Here is a 21,443-nt window from a genome sequence, read left to right on the forward strand (position 1 = left end):
CTGAAAAAGCAACATCATTTTATTTCTTATAACATAATACTTACAACTTTATATATGAATATACATAATTATCATTTATTGCTAGAATTAAAATTTTATTTAAGATGAATAATTATTATTACTGTAATTAAACATATTTATTAACATTTAATATATTTTGGTAATTTTACAATTACATATGCAGTTATTACTTAATTCTGGAATTAATCAAACGTCGAAATTATTTTAAAATGTATAAGTATATTATTTATAAATAATATTAACACAAAGACAAAAATTTTATTATTATTTTACAATGAATAATTATTTTATCTATATATAATATTAACACAAAGATAAAAATATTATTTTATATTAAGTTATTTAAATTTCGTTTCACTTACCTTAAATAATAATAATAATAGTGTTATCATTTCTGGTAGAACTTTATACCCTAAACGATCAAATAAAATAGTGTGTTTTTTAAAATCAACAAGTAACTGAAAATACAGAATAAAAAACAGTTTTATATAACATTACTGTACAATTCATAAGTATTAAAGTATTACGGCTATAATATATATATATATATATATATATATATATATATATATATATATATATATATATATTAAACGAATCCATTTACCACTTTATCGATATTAATTTTGTTTACTGGAATTAAACAGACAAATTTTGTTTAAGAACCATAATTATTATTGGCGGAATTACACAAACCACACTATTATTTTTAAATGTGTTAGTACTATATATATATATTAACATTAATTATATTTTTGGAAATTTTACAATTACATATATAAAGACAAAATATTATTTTATATTAAGTTATTAAAAATAACGTTTACTTACCTTAAATAATAAAAATGGCGACGAGAAAAATTAAACAGAAGAAGAATAACAGAGTATACACTAGTAGAACAGTAATAATGCAATAAAAACCGGTAGAATTTGGCGGGTTTTTACATAAAGCCGTTAGCCTTGTCATTGATATAACTTTCAAACAAACAATGACGTCAGCATTTTCCCCCCGCTATTTTTATGGTGACGTCAGCAATTTTTTTTACCTTGACCTTTGACCTTGTCTTAGAACCGACGGGACCTTTAACCTTGTCCCAGAAGTATTGCCGATTCTGGGACTTTGTCACAGAATCGGCATACTTAATCTACTTACCTGAAGCTTGCAAAAATTATCCTTCAACCTACTAACAAATACCCCGTTTGAATTTTGAAAATTGAACCATTGTTTGCAGAGATATTATAGGAGCACTACATTGCACCTCCCAAAACAGCACCCCAGAAACACAGACCGTTTGTCATCAGTTGATGGTAATGATTGGTTTAGCATCGCACGAGTGCTCGCATCATCTCACCACTTAGCCTCAGCACGGAAAGCCCGTTATTATGAAACATAATTTTTTTTAGATTTATTTAGTTTCATTTTATTTAACGTCAATTTAATTCTGTTTTTCTTTTTTTTAATTTTCTTTATTCGATTAATTTAAATCATTCACTTCAAACCCAGCTAACACAGTGATAGAGGATCACAGTTCACAGTTCATTTAGTCACAGTATTTTGAACCGGCAAATTTCCACTACCATGAATATTATATATTTATACGTACATAGTATATATTAGTATATTTACAGCCTAAGACACTTCCAAAAAAATAAGGATTCCAACGCAGAATCATACATCTAAATCTGTTCGACCGTTGAGCAGCTACAATGGTGCAAACATACACACAAACACCCTAAATACATTGCACTTTTTTTTTAGCAGTCGTGTAAAAAAAAAAACACAAAGAGAATTTAAAGACATTTAAGTTTAACAAAAAAATCTTCTTTTAGCTAGTTAAAATTAGCTAATGTAATAATATTACGTTTAAAATAACAATTAAAGCAAACGTATAACTTACGTAACGATTTATCTGGTCCGTTCATGATAAAATCAGCAGAAGAACAAAGTATACCATGTTGTAAAAATACAGGAGGAAGTTTAACTTCAGCTCTTTCTTTTAATGTTTTACCGTGAGGGATACGATGAAGAGTCAAGATATATCCGTCTTCAGTAGTAATTTCATGGCTTTCACTCGGATAACCGTGTCGCTCAATAATTTTGTTCTGCAACAATAAATGTACACCTTTTTTTAATAAAAATTACAAGAATTAAATAATACTATAATATTTCATTTAAAATGAACACAGTAAAATAATAATCTGTTATCAATCGTAGCAATTTTTCAATTCCTATCTTTTTTAGTGTCCAATTCTTACACGCGACTAAATTTTTGTTTCACGTAAACGGCTTTTACTTATACTAGCGATGTTTTTTGTAAACCGAATATAAAAAAAAAAACAAAATAAGATAAAATAAACAAACAATAAAATAGATCTGACCTAAAAACACAAACTTCTAAAAGTCAAAATTAAAAAACTTTTTACTGCAAATTTTTGATGATTTTTAAAGTTAATTTTATATTTAAAATAATAAAAAATAAAATAACTACCTTAAAATTCACAAAAATTTAGTATATATAAATTAAACATCGTAATTTGAATACAGTATCACCCTGCTGGTTTCCACGGTGGAGTGGTAGCATCTCAGCCCTTCACCTCGAGGTTCTGGGTTTGAATCCCAGTAAGGTACATCGTTTTTCATACGCTACAAATCTCCATTTTCATATTCCCATATACACGCTTATTTGTAAAGCTTCTCTGGTGAATTATTTCATCGGTCCAAAAAACACTGTCACACCTTTAAAGCTACTTTTCTTGATAATAAAAACAGATATTGAAAAATAAAAAAGACTTTTTTGTAGAAATTTTAATTTCAAATACTGTAAACGGTCTTTTTTAAGTTCTGGGATCACGGTTAGTTATTGCTTCAGAGGATGAGATGAATGACAAGTAGTGCGTGAAAATGCTATGCCTGACAGGGATTCAAATCCAGGACCTCCAGATGAAAAGCTGAGACGCTACCACTCGTGCCACGGAGGCTGGCAAAAAAGGGTAAGCGGTCTTGGAATTCAATTTGACCGACGGTTTGGTTCCAGTAAAGTTGAATACTGCCAAGGAACACAATCCGGTTGTTACTGTAAGGTATTAAATCGGCCCCCATCTTGAACGGTGAAACATTTTATAACGGCAATAGTCGTAGGTTCTTTTCAGACAAAATTTTGGCGCGAAAAAGTAAAAGACTCGCAAACATCATTCGATTTTTATATATGTAACAGATTAGCTATTTCAGTTGATTAAACCTATAATAGAATGTCAACGGAATTCTAAATTTCATTCATAGAACTGTAAACTTATCACCTGCGGAAAACAATTTTTATCGAGAGATAAAACATTATCTCATAAAAAATTTAAATATGATTTTAAATTTATCTTTATTAGTAGAGGCAAAAGCATACAGCAAACCGAAACATAACAGTACGATGATTCTAACCTAATTTCATTTAGCACAAACCGTTTGAGAAAAAACACTTTTATTTAGTCTTAATATAAAATTAAGTAAAAATAACCTGCGATACAAAAATTAGAAAATTGTGATAAAATGATATACTTACCTTAAAGCGATAAATTTTAACAAAGTACATCACCGATTATCATTAACATCTCATCAAGTAAAACAGAAAACAATATTTGTTACCTCAATGTATTTTTTCAATACCCAATAAACTGCTGACCGTTGAAAAATTTTCATATGTAATATAATATAAAATAAAAAATCATATACAAAAATTTCATATATAATATCTTCAATAATATTATCTGATTAGCCATTCACTTCCCGTACTTTTTTCTTCTTTAATTACATGTTGAATACAATTTTTCCAAGCATTTGCATCTACTCTATAACAACTTCTATCGAGAGAATTTTTTACATCGGTTAACTTAAATGTTGTGTTATTACATAAAATGTAGCCTTTGAATTTTACCCGTATCAATTCTATCGGGATAAAATTGCAATGATATGGAGGGAGACACTGCACAACACAAATTTTTAATTTTGCTACTTTACTTACTTTATAATGAATATGTTTTTAGTTAGCTGATTTTACAAATAAGTTCTACTTTTAACATGTCTGGTGTACTCAATTTTCTTCAGTTTTAGCAGTTTGGCAATTTCCAATTTTCAGGTCACAGCATTTGCAATTATTTTCATGTTTTTCAGGCAACGATACGATACATTATCCAATATTATGACGGATCCTTCAGCAATAATTTTCATAATTTTTTTAAATCTCTGCATAAAATTGTCACCGTTCATTTCATTGTGATAAAAATCACCATAAATCACTGTTCAAAAATTTATTTTGAACAGCGGTTTATGGATTAATCATTAATTTATAATTAATCATTTACCTTTTCCAGCCAGGGTTTTCACCCAAGTAGCCACACTTTCATAAAAGCATCGTTTGCGCTCTTTATTTCTTTATCCACCCGTACCTTTTCCTGTACAGGTTCCACACCAACCCAAGTTTGATCTAGATCAGTGGCAGCTTGTAACTAAAATTAGTGTGGGTCTGCTCCAGAAAATTTTTTTCTGGGCCTTTTCAAGCCCATAGTTAAAGTTTTCTGTAAAATAAAAGAAGCAAGAAAAATGAATCAAATCGAATAGCTGGAAGCAGGGTAATAATCTAATTCTACACTTTATCGCATTGAAAAATACGGTACATCGTTTTTAAGCACATTGTGCTTAAAAACCATATTTGGTTTAACCGAATAAATAATAAAATGTCAATTCGGATAATGTTTTTTAGTATTATTAGATAATAACTTAATAAAATGTCCGATTAAAAACACTATAATCCAACGGTGATTAATTTAAACTTCTATGTACACAGAAACAAATACATAATTAGTTTTTACTAATTACCTTCTCTTCCGCACTTCCAGCGTGTTTTTAGAAAGATTTGGCACTCAAAGAGCCCTTGCTTTCCAACACCTTCAGATAAATACTGAAAAAACAACTAAACCCCGCTTTCATATTTCTTCCACCGACTAAACTAGAAAAGGGAACGACGAACAAGGAACGTTCAATTCAGCAAACAGAGTTAAAAAAACTACCTTTCATCAGCACGCCAGGATAGGCACTACAAGAGCGACAATGCTCTCTCTCCCTCGCAGCCTGCGTGCAGCTTCCTATGTGCGCATCCGCACAGCAGCCAAACACCACGCCGTTGGAACTGTGAAGCGCACAGTTCCATATAAAGATTTTTGTATTTTTTTCATAAACTGGAGGATGGCTACTGACATTAAGCTTAAGGATTATATATTGTACAAGTATAAAGAAAGAAATAAAGAAAAATGGACTCGTTATATTAAATGTTATCGTGTGGAAATAGGGAGTTCTGCAGTTCCACAGTGCCTATACGCTATCCGCCACTGATCTAGATAATAAATTGTCTTACCCTCTTCACGAAATCGTTTAATTTCTCTTATATTTCCTAACCCGTGAAATAATATCTTTGCGTTAAATCAATAAAGAATTATTTTATCTGGACATGAAACGAAAATTCATAGATTTTCAAACACGATGTAATGTACTTTTAGAAAAATTCGGCAGATCAGAATCGGTATTCATGGTATTTAATTTTTTTTTTTCAAATTAGGAAGCTCGTTAGTGAAATAAAACGAATAAACTTTTTTCTGATAAAGGTTTTAGTAAAATCGTTCAACTTTTCAATCATTTTCATACGCTTTCGAGTCTTTTTAGGACTAACATGTTAACCGTCAATTTTGTTTTTTTTTATTACGCGTAAATTAAAGATTCTTCTTTCGCTAACGCCTGTTACACCGCTTCCTTTCCGACCAATGTCTTTTAACTGCATTTTCAGGGTTATCTTATTTTAAAGTTACATATACGTTGGTGATTATTTTTTCGGATCTACTTAAGGGTTTTCCCCGTTTATGTTTCACGAAAGATTCACTCGCTGTTAAATCCCGACCGTTACAAAAACATACGGTAAATTATAATTAATGAAAATAATAAAATTGTATCATACCGTACAGAGTAACAAGATAATACAGACTTAAATACTTAATGGTATAAAACATTACAACCGATAACATTGTTATTAAACATCAATAACAAATTGTTTATCATCGGTATGTCACGGAGCCTGACAAGTGATAGCTTACAGTACATTATTACACGTATAAAACAATAACTTCCACGTACAAGTTACACAATGATTCAGCCTAAATTCTGACATATTACTCGTACGTGCTGAATTCATAATTATATCTGCTGCACCGTTTCGGGACAAAAGGATTAAATATTAAATTTTTAAAAAAATAATGAGAATATTCATTATGTACTTTACGAACAAAAAAAATAAGGATGAACAAGTTGCGTTCATAAATAATTAAATAAGAAACTACCATTTAAATCTAAAAATATCTGCAAATTCTCTCTAGTAAATAAAAATAATTTAACTTTGATATATTGACCAAAGAATAATAACATTAATTTTGTAGGGGTTTTCTTATTTGATCGTAACTATCAAACTTATTAACAGTGGCGACTCGTTACTAAAATCAGTGAGGGTGCTACTCCAGAAATTCTTTTTCTGGGCTTTTCAAGGCCACGGTTAAAGTTTTCCATAAAATAAAAGAACCGAAAAAATGAATCAAATAGAATAGAATACATCAGGATAACAATCTAATTCTATACTTTATCATATTCAAGAATATTAAGCGCAACACATGCGGAGTAAAAAAAAACTATCTTCCACCAGCACGCCAGGGTTGACACTGCAGGAGCGACAGTGCTCTCTTTCCCTCGCAGCCTTGCGTGCAGCTTGCGCATGTGCACAACAGCCAAATACCACGCCCCCGGAACTGTGAAGCGCACAGTTCCGTACAAAATTTTTATATTTTTTTCATAAACTGAGGGATGGCTACTGACATTAAGCTTAAGAATTAGTATAAAGAAAGAGTTAAAGAAAAAAGGATTCATTATATTAAATGTTATCGATAATATCAAGTGGAAGTAGGGGGTGCTGCAGTTCCACAGTGCCTATACGCGAGCTTCCACTGCTTATTAGTTTGTTCATATTCGATTGTCTGATCCGAAAGCAGCAATATACTCATACGATTCATACAATCATTTGAATCGCATTGAAATTATAAAATTCTTTACCCCGAGTAAGGAAAGAAACCTAATGCTTTAAAAAGGATTTTATTCTGTAAAAAGATAGTGCTTCCAAGGTTTAACTAAGACTCAACGGATTGATACAAGAAAGTTAGAAGACTCATCTAATTGTACTTTCTGCACGTGAAATGGATCGCCATCCTCACCATAGTACATGTAATTTAGATGCAAGTGTAGATGTTCCTAATATCTGAATTTTAATATCAACAGAAAAGACTTTATTTGATCCGATTATCCGGAAACGTTACCTAATTAACAAATATTTTCAACGAAAAATTAACATATTTATCGTTAAATTTAGTAACAAAATTTTTCAATTATTCTGCATTTGTGTTATGTCAATGAATAAAAATAAAGAAAATGTTACACTCTTTACCAAAATTTACTTAGAAAAGATTATATATCCAAGTGTTACAATTGTAATTCACAGCAGAATACAGTGAAGTGTATGCGTTAACTGAAATTAAAAGTAAAATTATTAATTTATAAAGTTAAGGTTGACAGCACTGGATAAAATACACTTTACAAAAGTCCCCGATTTACAAAACTATTGTTTTCGTAGAAAGCTGAAAATGAAACAGCTAAAAATGTTCAGGATTTTGAAGCTTTTCGTTGTAAAATTGTTTAAATTAGTAAAATTTTTTAACGTCATTTAATTACAGTTAGCAAAAGAATTTAACGAAATCAAGTGTAATGAAACATAAACAAAATAACATTTTCGCAGCGGGTCTTTTCTCTAGTATCAAAGGAATTTATAAACAATTCAATGACGCATTCTTTTACAATAAGGCAAACTTCAAGAAGCTGTTACAACCTAGACAACCGAAAAGGACACTCTACAGAAAGTAGCAATGAGGAAAAAAAACATTTATGATGTAATCAACCTAAAACTGTAATAGTGAAGAATAAGGAAAAAATATTTTGATTTCTAGAGACGCTGCGAAAAAAATCTTAAAATTATCTAAACATTTTTTAACTTACATTTCTACTTCTTTGTTACAGTGTAAGACTTATTCGCATAAGAATTGATCATAAGATGATTAAAAAGGTTCCAAGTCAATACCTTCGGTAGTTAAGGAATTACATGTTTACTAAAAAAAACCAAAAGATTTTTTAAAAATAAATCCAACAAGCGTTTTCAAAAAATAATTAAAATCAACCCGACAAAACTCAATACATCGGCACGTTTTTGTAAAAATCTTAATTTTTTACGTAATAATTTGATTATTTTATACTTATAAATATAACCGCTCATGTGATGACGGAAAATTTATATTTCCTTGAGGATTAAAATTAACTGAACAATGAAAAAAATGACGATACTAAATATTTAATTAATATAATTAAAAGAAAAAAAACAAACGAACAAAAGAGATTTGCTTCAGTAATTTCTAATATTACATCTATATAACAGTAATAATTTTCCTTAATCAGTAAATTTCCCGTGCATGTTTGTTATACACTTCTACATTTAAATGAAAAATTATAAATCTTTATGTGTAAACAGGTAACAAAATGAGAAATTCAAAACCTTTAATAACATTGTAATAATTCTAAAAATAATTCAAACCTGTAGTAAAATCAGATTGATAACACGAAAACATTTTAAATTAACATATCACTTTAATAGATATTTATTTTTAGCTAGAGAACAAAACAACCGTAAATTTGTATTCTGGGAAATAAGCAAACACATCATTAGTGCTTGAATAAAAAAAAATCTCTGACTCAGTTCTGTTATCTGAAAAAGAAGGCAGACTTTCGTTTCCAACACCATCACTATTTCGCAGACAGAAACGCACTGATTTTCGCAGTACAACGCGCTATATTTGTTCGATTAACTAGTAGACACTAGACACACGCATCAAGTTTCAGCTCATTCGCTACTGAGTCGCTGCATAAGCGCGTATGAAAAATATACAACGCAATTAACGTAACCTCAAATTGAACACAACTCGATCAAATTTTCACGTATACAAATTCAGATATACTATTACAGCACATTTAAATTTCAATGATCCATTATTTTGAAGTTGTTTGAGTAACAAATTTTATACACAGGCTTACATCTGTGTATATATACACACACACACGAGGGATATCTCTAAAGAAAAGACCGCTGGGAAATTTCTCTCCTTAAGGTTGGCGAACCTGTGCCGTTCATGGCCACGCTACTAATGTACACATTGCAGTATCTTTGATTACATGTGAGTTATTACGTTATAAAATGAATAGGAAAATCAATGTTGCCACCGACTGTGAAATACGTGGCGTCGTACATTTTTTAAACCATCAAAACGTTAAGCCGGCTCTGGAATTCATAAGCAGTCGGTTGCTGTGTGCGGTAATAATGTAACGAATGAAAGAAGCGTCCAAAAATGGTGTTAAAGGTTTAGAAATAACAGAATTAATGTGCATGATGAAGTACGTTCGGGGAGGCCCTCGATAATCACCGAGGACTTGTTGAAACGCGTCGATGATGAAATCAGAAAATATCGTCGCTCAACGATTTCCGACCTGACCCTTTTTTCCTGATGTTTCAGAGCTTTTATGGTCGCATTGTTCAAGACCATTTATGTTTCAGAAAGGTTTGTACACGTTGGTTGAACTGGCGGCAGAGAATAAGACGAGGGTATATTGAATCTGGTGTATCGCTACGATAAATGTCTTCATTCATGTGGTAATTATATAAAGTAGTACAAGGTATATAACTTAAAGTATATAACTTTAAGAGAAATAAAGAATGTTTATAAAGTTTTTAGAATAACTTTTTCTTTCTTTTTTCCTGTTTAGCCTCCGGTAACTACCGTTTAGATAATTCTTCAGAGGATGAATGAGGATGATATGTATGAGTGTGAATGAAGTGTAGTCTTGTACATTCTCAGTTCGACCATTCCTGAGATGTGTGGTTAATTGAAACCCAACCACCAAAGAACACCGGTATCCACGATCTAGTATTCAAGTCCGTGTAAAAATAGCTGGCTTTACTAGGACCCTCATCACAGGACCCGTGTCCCTTGACCGCCATTTTGACTCTTGGAAATAGAAAAAAATTCCACGGAGCGATATCTGGTGAATAAGGTGGCTGTGGTAGTACTGAAATTTGTTTTGAGGTTAAAAATTGCTGTACTGACAGAGTAGTATGGGATGGCGCATTATCGTGATGCAGAATCCAATTATCAGCAATGTTGGCGCGGACACGAAGAACTCGTTTACGAAGTCTTTCTAAAATTTCTTTGTAGAAATATCGGTTAACTGTTTGTCCAGGAGGCACCCACTCTTTATGAACAATTCCCTTGGAATCGAAGAAGCACACAAGCATGCATTTCACTTTTGACTTTGACATGCGAGCTTTTTTTGGTCTGGGAGATCCCTTTGAGCACCATCGCGAACTTTAGCGTTTTGTCTCTGGATCGTATTGAAAAAACCAACATTCATCACCAGTGATAACACGGCTCACTCAACAAATCTGGATCGATTTCCGTTTGCTCTAACAGATCGGCTGCCACATTTTTCCGTGTTTCTCGCTGTTGTTGTGTGAGATTTTTGGGGACCATTTTTGTATAAATCTTTCTCATACCAAGATCCTCAGTTAATAATAGACGAACCGTTTCTCGATCGATGTTGAGTTCTTCTGCGATCATTTTCACGGATAATCTTCGATCAGATCGTACGATTTCACGCATCCTGGTCAAGTTGACATCTGTCCGTGAGGTTGACGGTCGTCCACTGCGGTCTTCATCTTCAACATTCGTTCTGCCTTCACTAAAAGTTTTATGCCACCGAAAAACTTGAACTCTTGACATAACCTCCTCTCCGAAAGCCTTCTGAAGCTTACCATAAGTTGTCGTCGCGTTTTCATCCGATTTAACGCAAAAAGAAATAGCATACCGTCGCGCAATATTTTGCGGTTTCATTTCTGTGACGAGAGACACAAACACGTGTTCAGTTCACTTATTACAGCACAACTCACGACTGAGCAGTTGCATCAATGTGCCGCTTGGACTAGAAGTAGCTTATAGACCAAGGTCAAAGATGGTGTGCCTACGCAAGCTGCAGAGTTGCCACATCTTGCAAAGAAAAATCAGTCTCATTACTTTATTGTCGCACCTCGTATATATATATTCAGTGTCTCAACAGGAACAGACATACTTCACAGCTGTATTCCTGTCATCAACATAATGAAAAACGTTTATATAAACATAGGTCTGGAAACGCTTCGTTAGCGAGATACGGCTAGCGAAAAATTTCGCCTGGTTTTCAGCTCTTCTAATAAAAATAAACGCTGTTGTAATTTTTGGGACTCAAATTAGAGAGTAAAGTTGGTGGAACGTTTTAATTCTCTACAAGTTTTGTTTAAAAGTTTTATGTTTTATTAACCAATTTACCAATGTTACTGTATGTCAAATATATTTTAAAAAAACAGTATTTTTTACCCCCAATTTATCGATTTTCACCCCAGATTTCTCAAAAACTACTTCAAATACGATTCTGGGATCTATTATAATCGATTTTCCAGATCAAAAGCCATCAGAAATTACTAATTTTTTTCCTTAATTAACGTCCTAAAAATTTCAGTGCGCTCTTATTTCACTGGAATAGCTGAAATCCGAGCGAAAATTTTCACTATCCGCAACACGCTAACGAAGCATTTTAGGACATATGTTTATATGAATTTTCTCCATTATTTTCACGAGCTGAATGGGTTATGAAAGTCTCAGAGATAAAAAGTGTGTGTACGCGCACACGCACATGTGTCTTGAAATATAGTTAATATTAATTATATTAATATATTTATTATATACTATATATTTATTATATAGTAATATTAAATGTGGAAGACACACACACACACACAGACACACACAGAGAGAGAGAAATATTATTAAACCTTAGACAGTATGTAAAACATACAAATTTGATATATAGAAGAATTTAAACACATAACCACAATTAGTACAACCGTAAAAATACATCAATCATCCAAAATTCAAATCATATTCTCTTTAATTCCACGTTAAAATTATTTATTAAAAAAATTTTTCTCATTTTATAGTCGTACCTAATATTTCCTCTACTAAAATACTCCTATCTCTTAAAATGATCTCAACCAAAGTAATTAAGTCAAGAAATTTTCAACGCTACATAAAAATCCATTGAATTAATAAAACATCACATAAAATACAATAATAAAACATTTATAAATTCATTTAAAATTAAAGTCTCTTGGATACAAGCATATATTCAGTGATTTACACTGAATATATTTTTCAGTGTTGCAAACACTGAAAAGTAACTATTTTTTTTTATTTTCTTCTCGCCTAATAATCAAAAGATCACATGACACATGATAACAGAGAAGATTCATAGAAAAATCAGCATTAATAGAAAAAATTAAATCAAATTAAAAAAATATACAACTTAGTAAAAAAAAAAAAAAAAAAAAAAAAAAAACACCACAGGATATTGTTAAGGTCTCTTTTACTAAATATTTAAGAATTTTTATGAAATTTACTTATATATTTGCACATACACACACACACACAAATATAATGCAAAGCAATATTGGCTTAATATAATATAATAATGGCGAAAAATAATAATAATATACAGTTTAAATTGACCCTAAATCTCTTTGTCAATTCATTCATTCATATTAATTAATATATTAAAAATATATATATAAAACATAAGACAGATAATAAAGGTTATCTTTTATCACGTTATAAATACCGACGAAATACAACTTACCATTGTGAAACTAACGATAATACAATATTAAACTCTGCAAGAATTCGTTAAAATATAAGGGTCATATAAGGTCCCCCACCATTAAGGCCTTGAGGGGTCTTTTTCAAAATCATGGCACAACTAAGATGGAAATCAGGAGGCTGATAACGGCGGCCACCACATCGGCGTTATTGTATGCGGCCCCGGTATGAGGAAATGCAATAAATACACAGAGAAATAAAACTAAATTAAAAAGTGTTCATAGACTCGCTCTGCTTAGGGTGGCTGCAGGCTACAGAACAGTGTCGTATGATGCGTTGTGTATAATAACAGAAGTTTCCCCTATAGATTTGCAAATTAGAGAGAGGACATAAAGAGCCACGGGACTTCCCAGAGGCGAGACCGTAGAGCTAATAGACCGGCAGAGTGCGTGGGCGCACTCAAGAGTTGGGGATTGGACGAGAAGGCTAATCCCCAACATAAATACACGGGTTGGTAAGAGACTGGGTGACGTGAACTTCTACAGCACGCAACTACTGACAGGCCGTGGTTGTTTTGGTCAATATTTATTCAGAATTGGGAAGAGGGCCACTCCACTATGCGTTTATTGTCAGGAGATCGACAATGTAGAACACACCATCTTCGCATGTCCCAGATGGGCTGATAATAGAAGGGAAATTTTAATTAATAGACTGATCCCTGACAATTTAATTAATTGGATGGTGTATAGTCAGGAAAATCGGGACTGGTTCAAGATGTTCGCGGCGGAAATTCTCCGTATTAAAGAAGAAGAGGACAGAAGACGTAGTTAAAGTAGGGAAGGGAGAATAGACCCTCCGTGGAGGGCCCGCATGTTGAGGTGTGCGGGTTCCTGAGAAGGGAGGGAACTCCTGGGGAACTGTGGGGTAAAGTTAAGACCGAGTCCCGGCCGGCGGTGTCGGCCCTGCGGGTGCCTTGGTGCTTAGTGGGGTCGGTGCCGCCGGTTTGAGTCAAGGCAAAAGATAAAGACCGAGACCCGGTTCCCTGCCGAGGGGCTGAGGGACGGCGTTGCCGGACCTTGGCCATGAGGTGGGGGATTAGAGGCATGGCAGATGGAAAATAAAAGATCCGAGACCGGGGAGGCTAACCTGCCGAGCCGGACGTGCTGCCGGTGGGTGGGGGACGCCTCCTTTGAGTATACGGACACTCTCCCCGACTGCGTATACTTAAATGGATATCCGGTCGGGGAAAGAACGGGAAAAAAAGAAGAAAAAAGGATATGTATGAGTGTGAATGAAGTGTATTGTACATTCTCAGTTCGACCATACCTGAGGTTATTTGAAACCCAACCACCAAAGAACACCGGTATCCACGATCTAGTATTCAAATCCGTGTAAAAATAACTGGCTTTACTAGGACTTGAACGCTGGAACTCTCGACTTCCAAATCAGCCTATTTGGGAAGACGCGTTCACTACTAGACGAACCCGGTGTGTTCATAAACATTACGTAAAATTTTTCGAGCAAATGTGACGTAATGAAAGATGTGGAGACTGTTTTAGTTTTAATTATTTTAAGTATTACTTATAGTGTACACACATGTACATCAATTAAGCTCAAATTACGATTAAACTTCAGCAGTGGCTCTTGTCAGATTTCAGAAATTCTCAAACGATTAAAAGTACACCAAAATGGCTAAAAACGCAATAACATGAATATTGAAATCCAGTTAAAAGTGACAATATCTTCAATTAAGAATAATAATGAGCGGTCACCGTAGCGCGAGTGGTAGCGTCTCGACCTTTCATCCGGAGGTCCCGGATTCGAATCGCGGTCAGACATGACATTTTCACACACGCTACAAATCATTCATCTCATCTTCTGAAGCAAAACCTAACGGTGGTCTCGGAGGTTAAACAAAAAAACCCATAAGAATAATAATGAGTTTCAACATCTATTGCATAAGATGTTGAAGCAATCTTTACTTCCTTGTACAAAGTAAACGAAGTATTGTAGACGTGAAAAATTTCGGTTTTCAGATTTCAACGGAGATATCCATTTTGACTATCCCTTAATCCATTTTGACTAATTTCGGCGTGACATCTGTACTTACGTATGTATCTCGCATAATTCAAAAACGATTAACCGTAGAATGTTGAAATTTAGGATTTAGGACTGTTGTAACATCTAGCTGTACACCTCCCATTTTGATTGCAATCGACTAAACCAAAAGTGTCCAAAAAAGCACAAAATCCAAAAAAATTGTATTTTGGAGTTTTTCTTAACTGCAGTATTAAACCCTCATTGAGAACTTTTCAACGATGTAACATAATTAGTACTTATTTTCAATAGTTCCAGAGTTATAGCCCAATAAAATTTAATCAATGAAATATTTGGATCTTACAAGGGGAAGGCATATCGGTTCAAAACCGACTTTATTTCCTGCTTTGTTAACTTTTTTTTAATTAAATACATTGATTTATTAATCATTAATAACCTTTGATCGTAAAAAAAATCTTTACAATACATAATTCAATAATAACAAAACAAAATATGTAATAAAAAATATATGTAATTTAATAGGCGTACAAGGAAGTCATGTAGCGTCCACATCAGATTTTTTATTCAATTTATAAAATTAAAAAGGGATTAATGAGCTAAGGAACTGCTTATTTTTTTTTTTTTTTTTTTTTGTCTTCAGTCACTTGACTGGTTTGATGCAGCTCTCCAAGATTCCCTATCTAGTGCTAGTCGTTTCATTTCAGTATACCCTCTACATCCTACATCCCTAACAATTTGTTTTACATATTCCAAACGTGGCCTGCCTACACAATTTTTCCCTTCTACCTGTCCTTCCAAAATTAAAGCGACTATTCCAGGATGCCTTAGTATGTGGCCTATAAGTCTGTCTCTTCTTTTAACTATATTTTTCCAAATGCTTCTTTCTTCATCTATTTGCCGCAATACCTCCTCATTTGTCACTTTATCCACCCATCTGATTTTTAACATTCTCCTATAGCACCACATTTCAAAAGCTTCTAACCTTTTCTTCTCAGATACTCCGATTGTCCAAGTTTCACTTCCATATAAAGCGACACTCCAAACATACACTTTCAAAAATCTTTTCCTGACATTTAAATTAATTTTTGATGTAAACAACTTATATTTCTTACTGAAGGCTCGTTTAGCTTGTGCTATTCGGCATTTTATATCGCTCCTGCTTCGTCCATCTTTAGTAATTCTACTTCCCAAATAACAAAATTCTTCTACCTCCATAATCTTTTCTCCTCCTATTTTCACATTCAGTGGTCCATCTTTGTTATTTCTACTACATTTCATTACTTTTGTTTTGTTCTTGTTTATTTTCATGCGATAGTTCTTGCGTAGGACTTCATCTATGCCGTTCATTGTTTCTTCTAAATCCTTTTTATTCTCGGCTAGAATTACTATATCATCAGCAAATCGTAGCATCTTTATCTTTTCACCTTGTACTGTTACTCCGAATCTAAATTGTTCTTTAACATCATTAACTGCTAGTTCCATGTAAAGATTAAAAAGTAACGGAGATAGAGAACATCCTTGTCGGACTCCCTTTCTTATTATGGCTTCTTTCTTATGTTCTTCAATTGCTACTGTTGCTGTTTGGTTCCTGTACATGTTAGCAATTGTTCTTCTATCTCTGTATTTGAACCCTAATTTTTTTAAAATGCTGAACATTTTATTCCAGTCTACGTTATCGAATGCCTTTTCTAGGTCTATAAACGCCAAGTATGTTGGTTTGTTTTTCTTTAATCTTCCTTCTACTATTAATCTGAGGCCTAAAATTGCTTCCCGTGTCCCTATACTTTTCCTGAAACCAAATTGGTCTTCTCCTAACACTTCCTCCACTCTCCTCTCAATTCTTCTGTATAGAATTCTAGTTAAGATTTTTGATGCATGACTAGTTAAACTAATTGTTCTGTATTCTTCACATTTATCTGCTCCTGATTTCTTTGGTATCATTACTATAACACTTTTTTTGAAGTCTGACGGAAATTCCCCTTTTTCATAAATATTACACACCAGTTTGTATAATCTATCAATCGCCTCCTCCCCTGCACTGCGCAGTAATTCTACAGGTATTCCGTCTATTCCAGGAGCCTTCCTGCCATTTAAATCTTTTAATGCTCTCTTAAATTCAGATCTCAGTATTGTTTCTCCCATTTCATCCTCCTCAACTTCCTCTTCTTCCTCTATAAAACCATTTTCTAATTCATTTCCTCCGTATAACTCTTCAATATATTCCACCCATCTATCGACTTTACCTTTCGTATTATATATAGGTGTACCATCTTTGTTTAACACATTATTAGATTTTAATTTATGTACCCCAAAATTTTCCTTAACTTTCCTGTATGCTCCGTCTATTTTACCAATGTTCATTTCTCTTTCCACTTCTGAACACTTTTCTTTAATCCACTCTTCTTTCGCCAGTTTGCACTTCCTGTTTATAGCATTTCTTAATTGCCGATAGTTCCTTTTACTTTCTTCATCACTAGCATTCTTATATTTTCTACGTTCATCCATCAGCTGCAATATATCGTCTGAAACCCAAGGTTTTCTACCAGTTCTCTTTATTCCGCCTAAGTTCGCTTCTGCTGATTTAAGAATTTCCTTTTTAAGATTCTCCCATTCTTCTTCTACATTTTCTATCTTATCTTTTTTACTCAGACCTCTAGCGATGTCCTCCTCAAAAATCTTCTTTACCTCCTCTTCCTCAAGCTTCTCTAAATTCCACCGATTCATCTGACACCTTTTCTTCAGGTTTTTAAACCCCAATCTACATTTCATTATCACCAAATTATGGTCGCTATCAATGTCTGCTCCAGGGTAAGTTTTGCAGTCAACGAGTTGATTTCTAAATCTTTGCTTAACCATGATATAATCTATCTGATACCTTCCAGTATCGCCTGGCTTTTTCCAAGTGTATATTCTTCTATTATGATTTTTAAATTGGGTGTTGGCAATTACTAAATTATACTTCGTGCAAAACTCTATAAGTCGGTCCCCTCTTTCATTCCTTTTGCCCAGCCCGTATTCACCCACTATATTTCCTTCCTTGCCTTTTCCAATGCTTGCATTCCAATCTCCAACTATTATTAAATTTTCATCTCCTTTTACGTGTTTAATTGCTTCATCAATCTCTTCGTATACACATTCTACCTCATCATCATCATGGGCGCTTGTAGGCATATAGACGTTAACAATCGTTGTCGGTTTAGGTTTTGAATTTATCCTTATTACAATGACTCTATCGCTATGCGTCTTGAAATACTCCACTCTCCTCCCTATTTTCTTGTTCATCACGAAACCTACTCCTGCCTGCCCATTATTTGACGCTGAGTTAATTACTCTAAAGTCACCCGACCAAAAGTCGCCTTCCTCTTCCCACCGAACCTCACTAATTCCTACTATATCCACGTTTACCCTATCCATTTCCCTTTTTAAATTCTCTAGCCTACCAACCTTTTTTAAGCTTCTAACATTCCACGCTCCGACTCGTAGAATGTTATTTTTTAATTTTCTGGTGACCCCTTCCTTAGTAGTCCCCACCCGGAGATCCGAACGGGGGACTATTTTACCTCCGGAATATTTTACCAAGGAAGGCGCCTCCATTATTGTATATGTGAAAATGCAGAGCCACATTTTCTTGGAAAAAAAGCAGCTGTAGTTTTCCATTGCTTTCAGCTGCGCAGTACTCAGAGGACTGAGTGATGTTGATACGGCCGTTTAAGTCGTCCTGACTCACGCCCCTAACAACTACTGAAAGAGCTGCTGCCCTCTTTCAGGAATCATTCCTTAGTCTGGCTCTCAACAGATACCTCTCCGATATGGTTGCACCTTCGGTCCAGCTACTTTGTATCCCTGAGCACTCAAGCCCCCTCACCAACGGCAAGGTCTCATGATTCATAGAGGAGGGAACTGCTTATAACAAAATTAAATTAGTAAAATCTAGGAATTCTTTCATGTTTAAATTCTTTTTGCAATAATATAAAATATTGGTTTTGTTAAAAAATGTCGGTGCCATTTATACAACTATTTCAGTTGTTTTATTACTGATAAACGTTATTACAATATTCATGTTTTACACAAAAATAATTTTTACTTTCCCGTCAAGATAGCAGTAATTTAAACTCCCCGTGTTGGTCTAGTGGTGAACGCGTCTTCCCAAATCAGCTGATTTGGAAGTCGAAAGTTCCAGCGTTCAAGTCCTAGTAAAGTCAGTTATTTTTACATGAATTTGAATACAAGATCGTGGATACCGGTATTCTTTGGTGGTTGGGTTTCAACCATACATCTCAGGAATGGTCGAACCGAGACTGTACAAGACTACACTTCATTTACACTCATACATATCCTCATTCGTCCTCTGAAGTATTATCGGAAAGGTAATTACCGGAGGTTACAGAAAAAAGAAAAGAAAATGAGGGAAGTAGTGCCGGCCTCCGTGGTGCGAGTGGTAGCAACTCGGCTTTTCATCCGGAGGTCCCGGGTTCGAATCCCGGTCAGGCATGGCATTTTCATACGCTACAATTCTTTCATCTCATCCTCTGAAGCAATACCTAACGGAGGTCCCGGAGGTTAAAAAAAAGACGAGGGAATTATATATATATAATTTATATTCAAATAAAAAAATTTCGATCAACATCAGGTGAGCAAAAATATTGTAACTTATAATAATATAATAACAGCTACAAGCAAAATATGGCATAAAAATTAGTATTTAAAATTGAGGGGTCGTAAAAGGTAATTATTAGGGAAGTTGTAACTCCTGTTAGTTTTTTGCATACAGCGACCAAATAAAAGAACTAGTTAGAAGAAACTAACCACACATCTCTGGAAAGGTCGACCTGAGACTGTTCAAGAATACACTTCATTTACATTCATACATTTCATCCCCCGAAGTAATATTTTACGATGGTTCGGAGGCTAAACAGAATAAAGAAATAAAAAAAAAACTGTATTGATTTTCTTTTATAAAATCCTTACTATTATCGTAATCCTAAAGTTTCATCAAAAGAATACGAAAAATTAAATATTAAATATAACTTTCAAAAATTACGCCTTTCTTCTGTTAAAACTTACATTAAAACCGGTAAAATTAATCCAACTATAATTCTTATAATGCATTTGTTTTTAAAAGGAAAATAAAAACAATAATTCGGGAGTAATCTAATACGTAATTAAACACGTCAGTATATTTTAAATGTTCGAAGAAAAAAACACGAGAAATTGGGGTAGGTCAGACCACATTGAAATATAATTATTGTTTACAAAACACAAACGGTAAAAATTAATATGCATCGCAATAAAATACCACAGAATAATATAACTTACCGTTGGAAGATATGCGTCAGGATCTTCAGAAGTATAATCTTTTTTTTCACAACACGCAAATGCTACAAGGGTTAAAACCAGATTAACTAAACCGAACGAACGAACTGAACGGAACGACATCTTACGAAAACTGATCTACTTTATACGACCTACGAGCGGTGGTAGCAAATCAACATCGGTGGTTCGTAAAATAATCTGTATATCTAATTGTCGACTTTATATATACCTTACATTAGTATTACTAAGATAACTGCTATGACGTTTTCTTCAGCGTGATTCACATGAAATAATTTTTTTTAACAAATAAATTATAATTTTTGTTTAAATCAATCCTGAAAAGTAAAAACTATTTATAAATTCCTATAATAAATTTTGACACTTAAAATAATTTATGTAAACGCCAAATAAAAACATATATCGGCTTACTAACCCTTAATATTGCGTTTTAAAATATTTACATTCAAAGGAATTTACGTTGAAAATCGTAAATTCTTACTCTTTTAATGTATGCATTTTTTATGTGTATTTCACTCTCTCCCTCACATATAGATATAGAGAGAGTGTGTGTGTGTGCCATAATAATAACTTTTGTTTATCAAATAAGATACAAAATTTAGCAAATACTTCATGTTCTTGTCGAACCTAAATTATCTGTTACAAGCAACCTCACAGCCCAATGAAATGAGGATATACATCCTCATCTCATTGGCCCATGAGGAGGTTGCTTATTGTTCACTAATTTAACAGATTGCATCATACACATTAAGAAAAGAAAATAATCTGTAAAGAGTACAGCTTTAACATATTAGTAAATAAATAAATAGTGGGGTTCAACAAAGAACCGTAAATTTTTCAGCCTGTTGCAAAATGGTTCTCAATTAACCAGTCTTCAAACCCTAAATTTTACTAAATGGACAGAATATTGTGATTTTTTGTTTTTTAGATACAGATTACTCTGTATTAGATGAAATATGGATAACTTAAATAGAAAATCTTAAAAACAAAAAATTACATAGTCAATGTTAATTGTATGGAAATGTATTCATTTTTTCATCATTGGATTGTCTCATAATGTACAAAAAATACACCCTTAAGTCATTCTTCAAATTCATGAAGAATATAAGTTCATGAAATGTTAAAATTATCAGTTGAAAAACTTGAGGTAAATAATAATAAATAATGTTCTCCAAACA

The 21,443-nt window shown here is 33.2% G+C and overlaps 1 protein-coding gene across 1 annotated transcript in view; it reads right to left on the minus strand.

Moving 5' to 3' along the window:
- Positions 1 to 21,443, minus strand: part of LOC142332477 (uncharacterized) — a 145,418-nt gene that overhangs the window by 32,112 nt on the left and 91,863 nt on the right. Inside the window, exons 10-11 of the mRNA XM_075378927.1 lie at positions 20,251 to 20,385; positions 1,920 to 2,124 (exon numbers count right to left, since the gene is read on the minus strand). Coding sequence (XP_075235042.1) covers positions 1,920 to 2,124; positions 20,251 to 20,385 — 340 coding nt within the window. The remainder of the gene's footprint in view (positions 1 to 1,919; positions 2,125 to 20,250; positions 20,386 to 21,443) is intronic.

The sequence above is a fragment of the Lycorma delicatula genome, chromosome 11 (genome assembly GCF_047948215.1).
Source record: "Lycorma delicatula isolate Av1 chromosome 11, ASM4794821v1, whole genome shotgun sequence".
Lineage (NCBI taxonomy): Eukaryota > Metazoa > Arthropoda > Insecta > Hemiptera > Fulgoridae > Lycorma > Lycorma delicatula.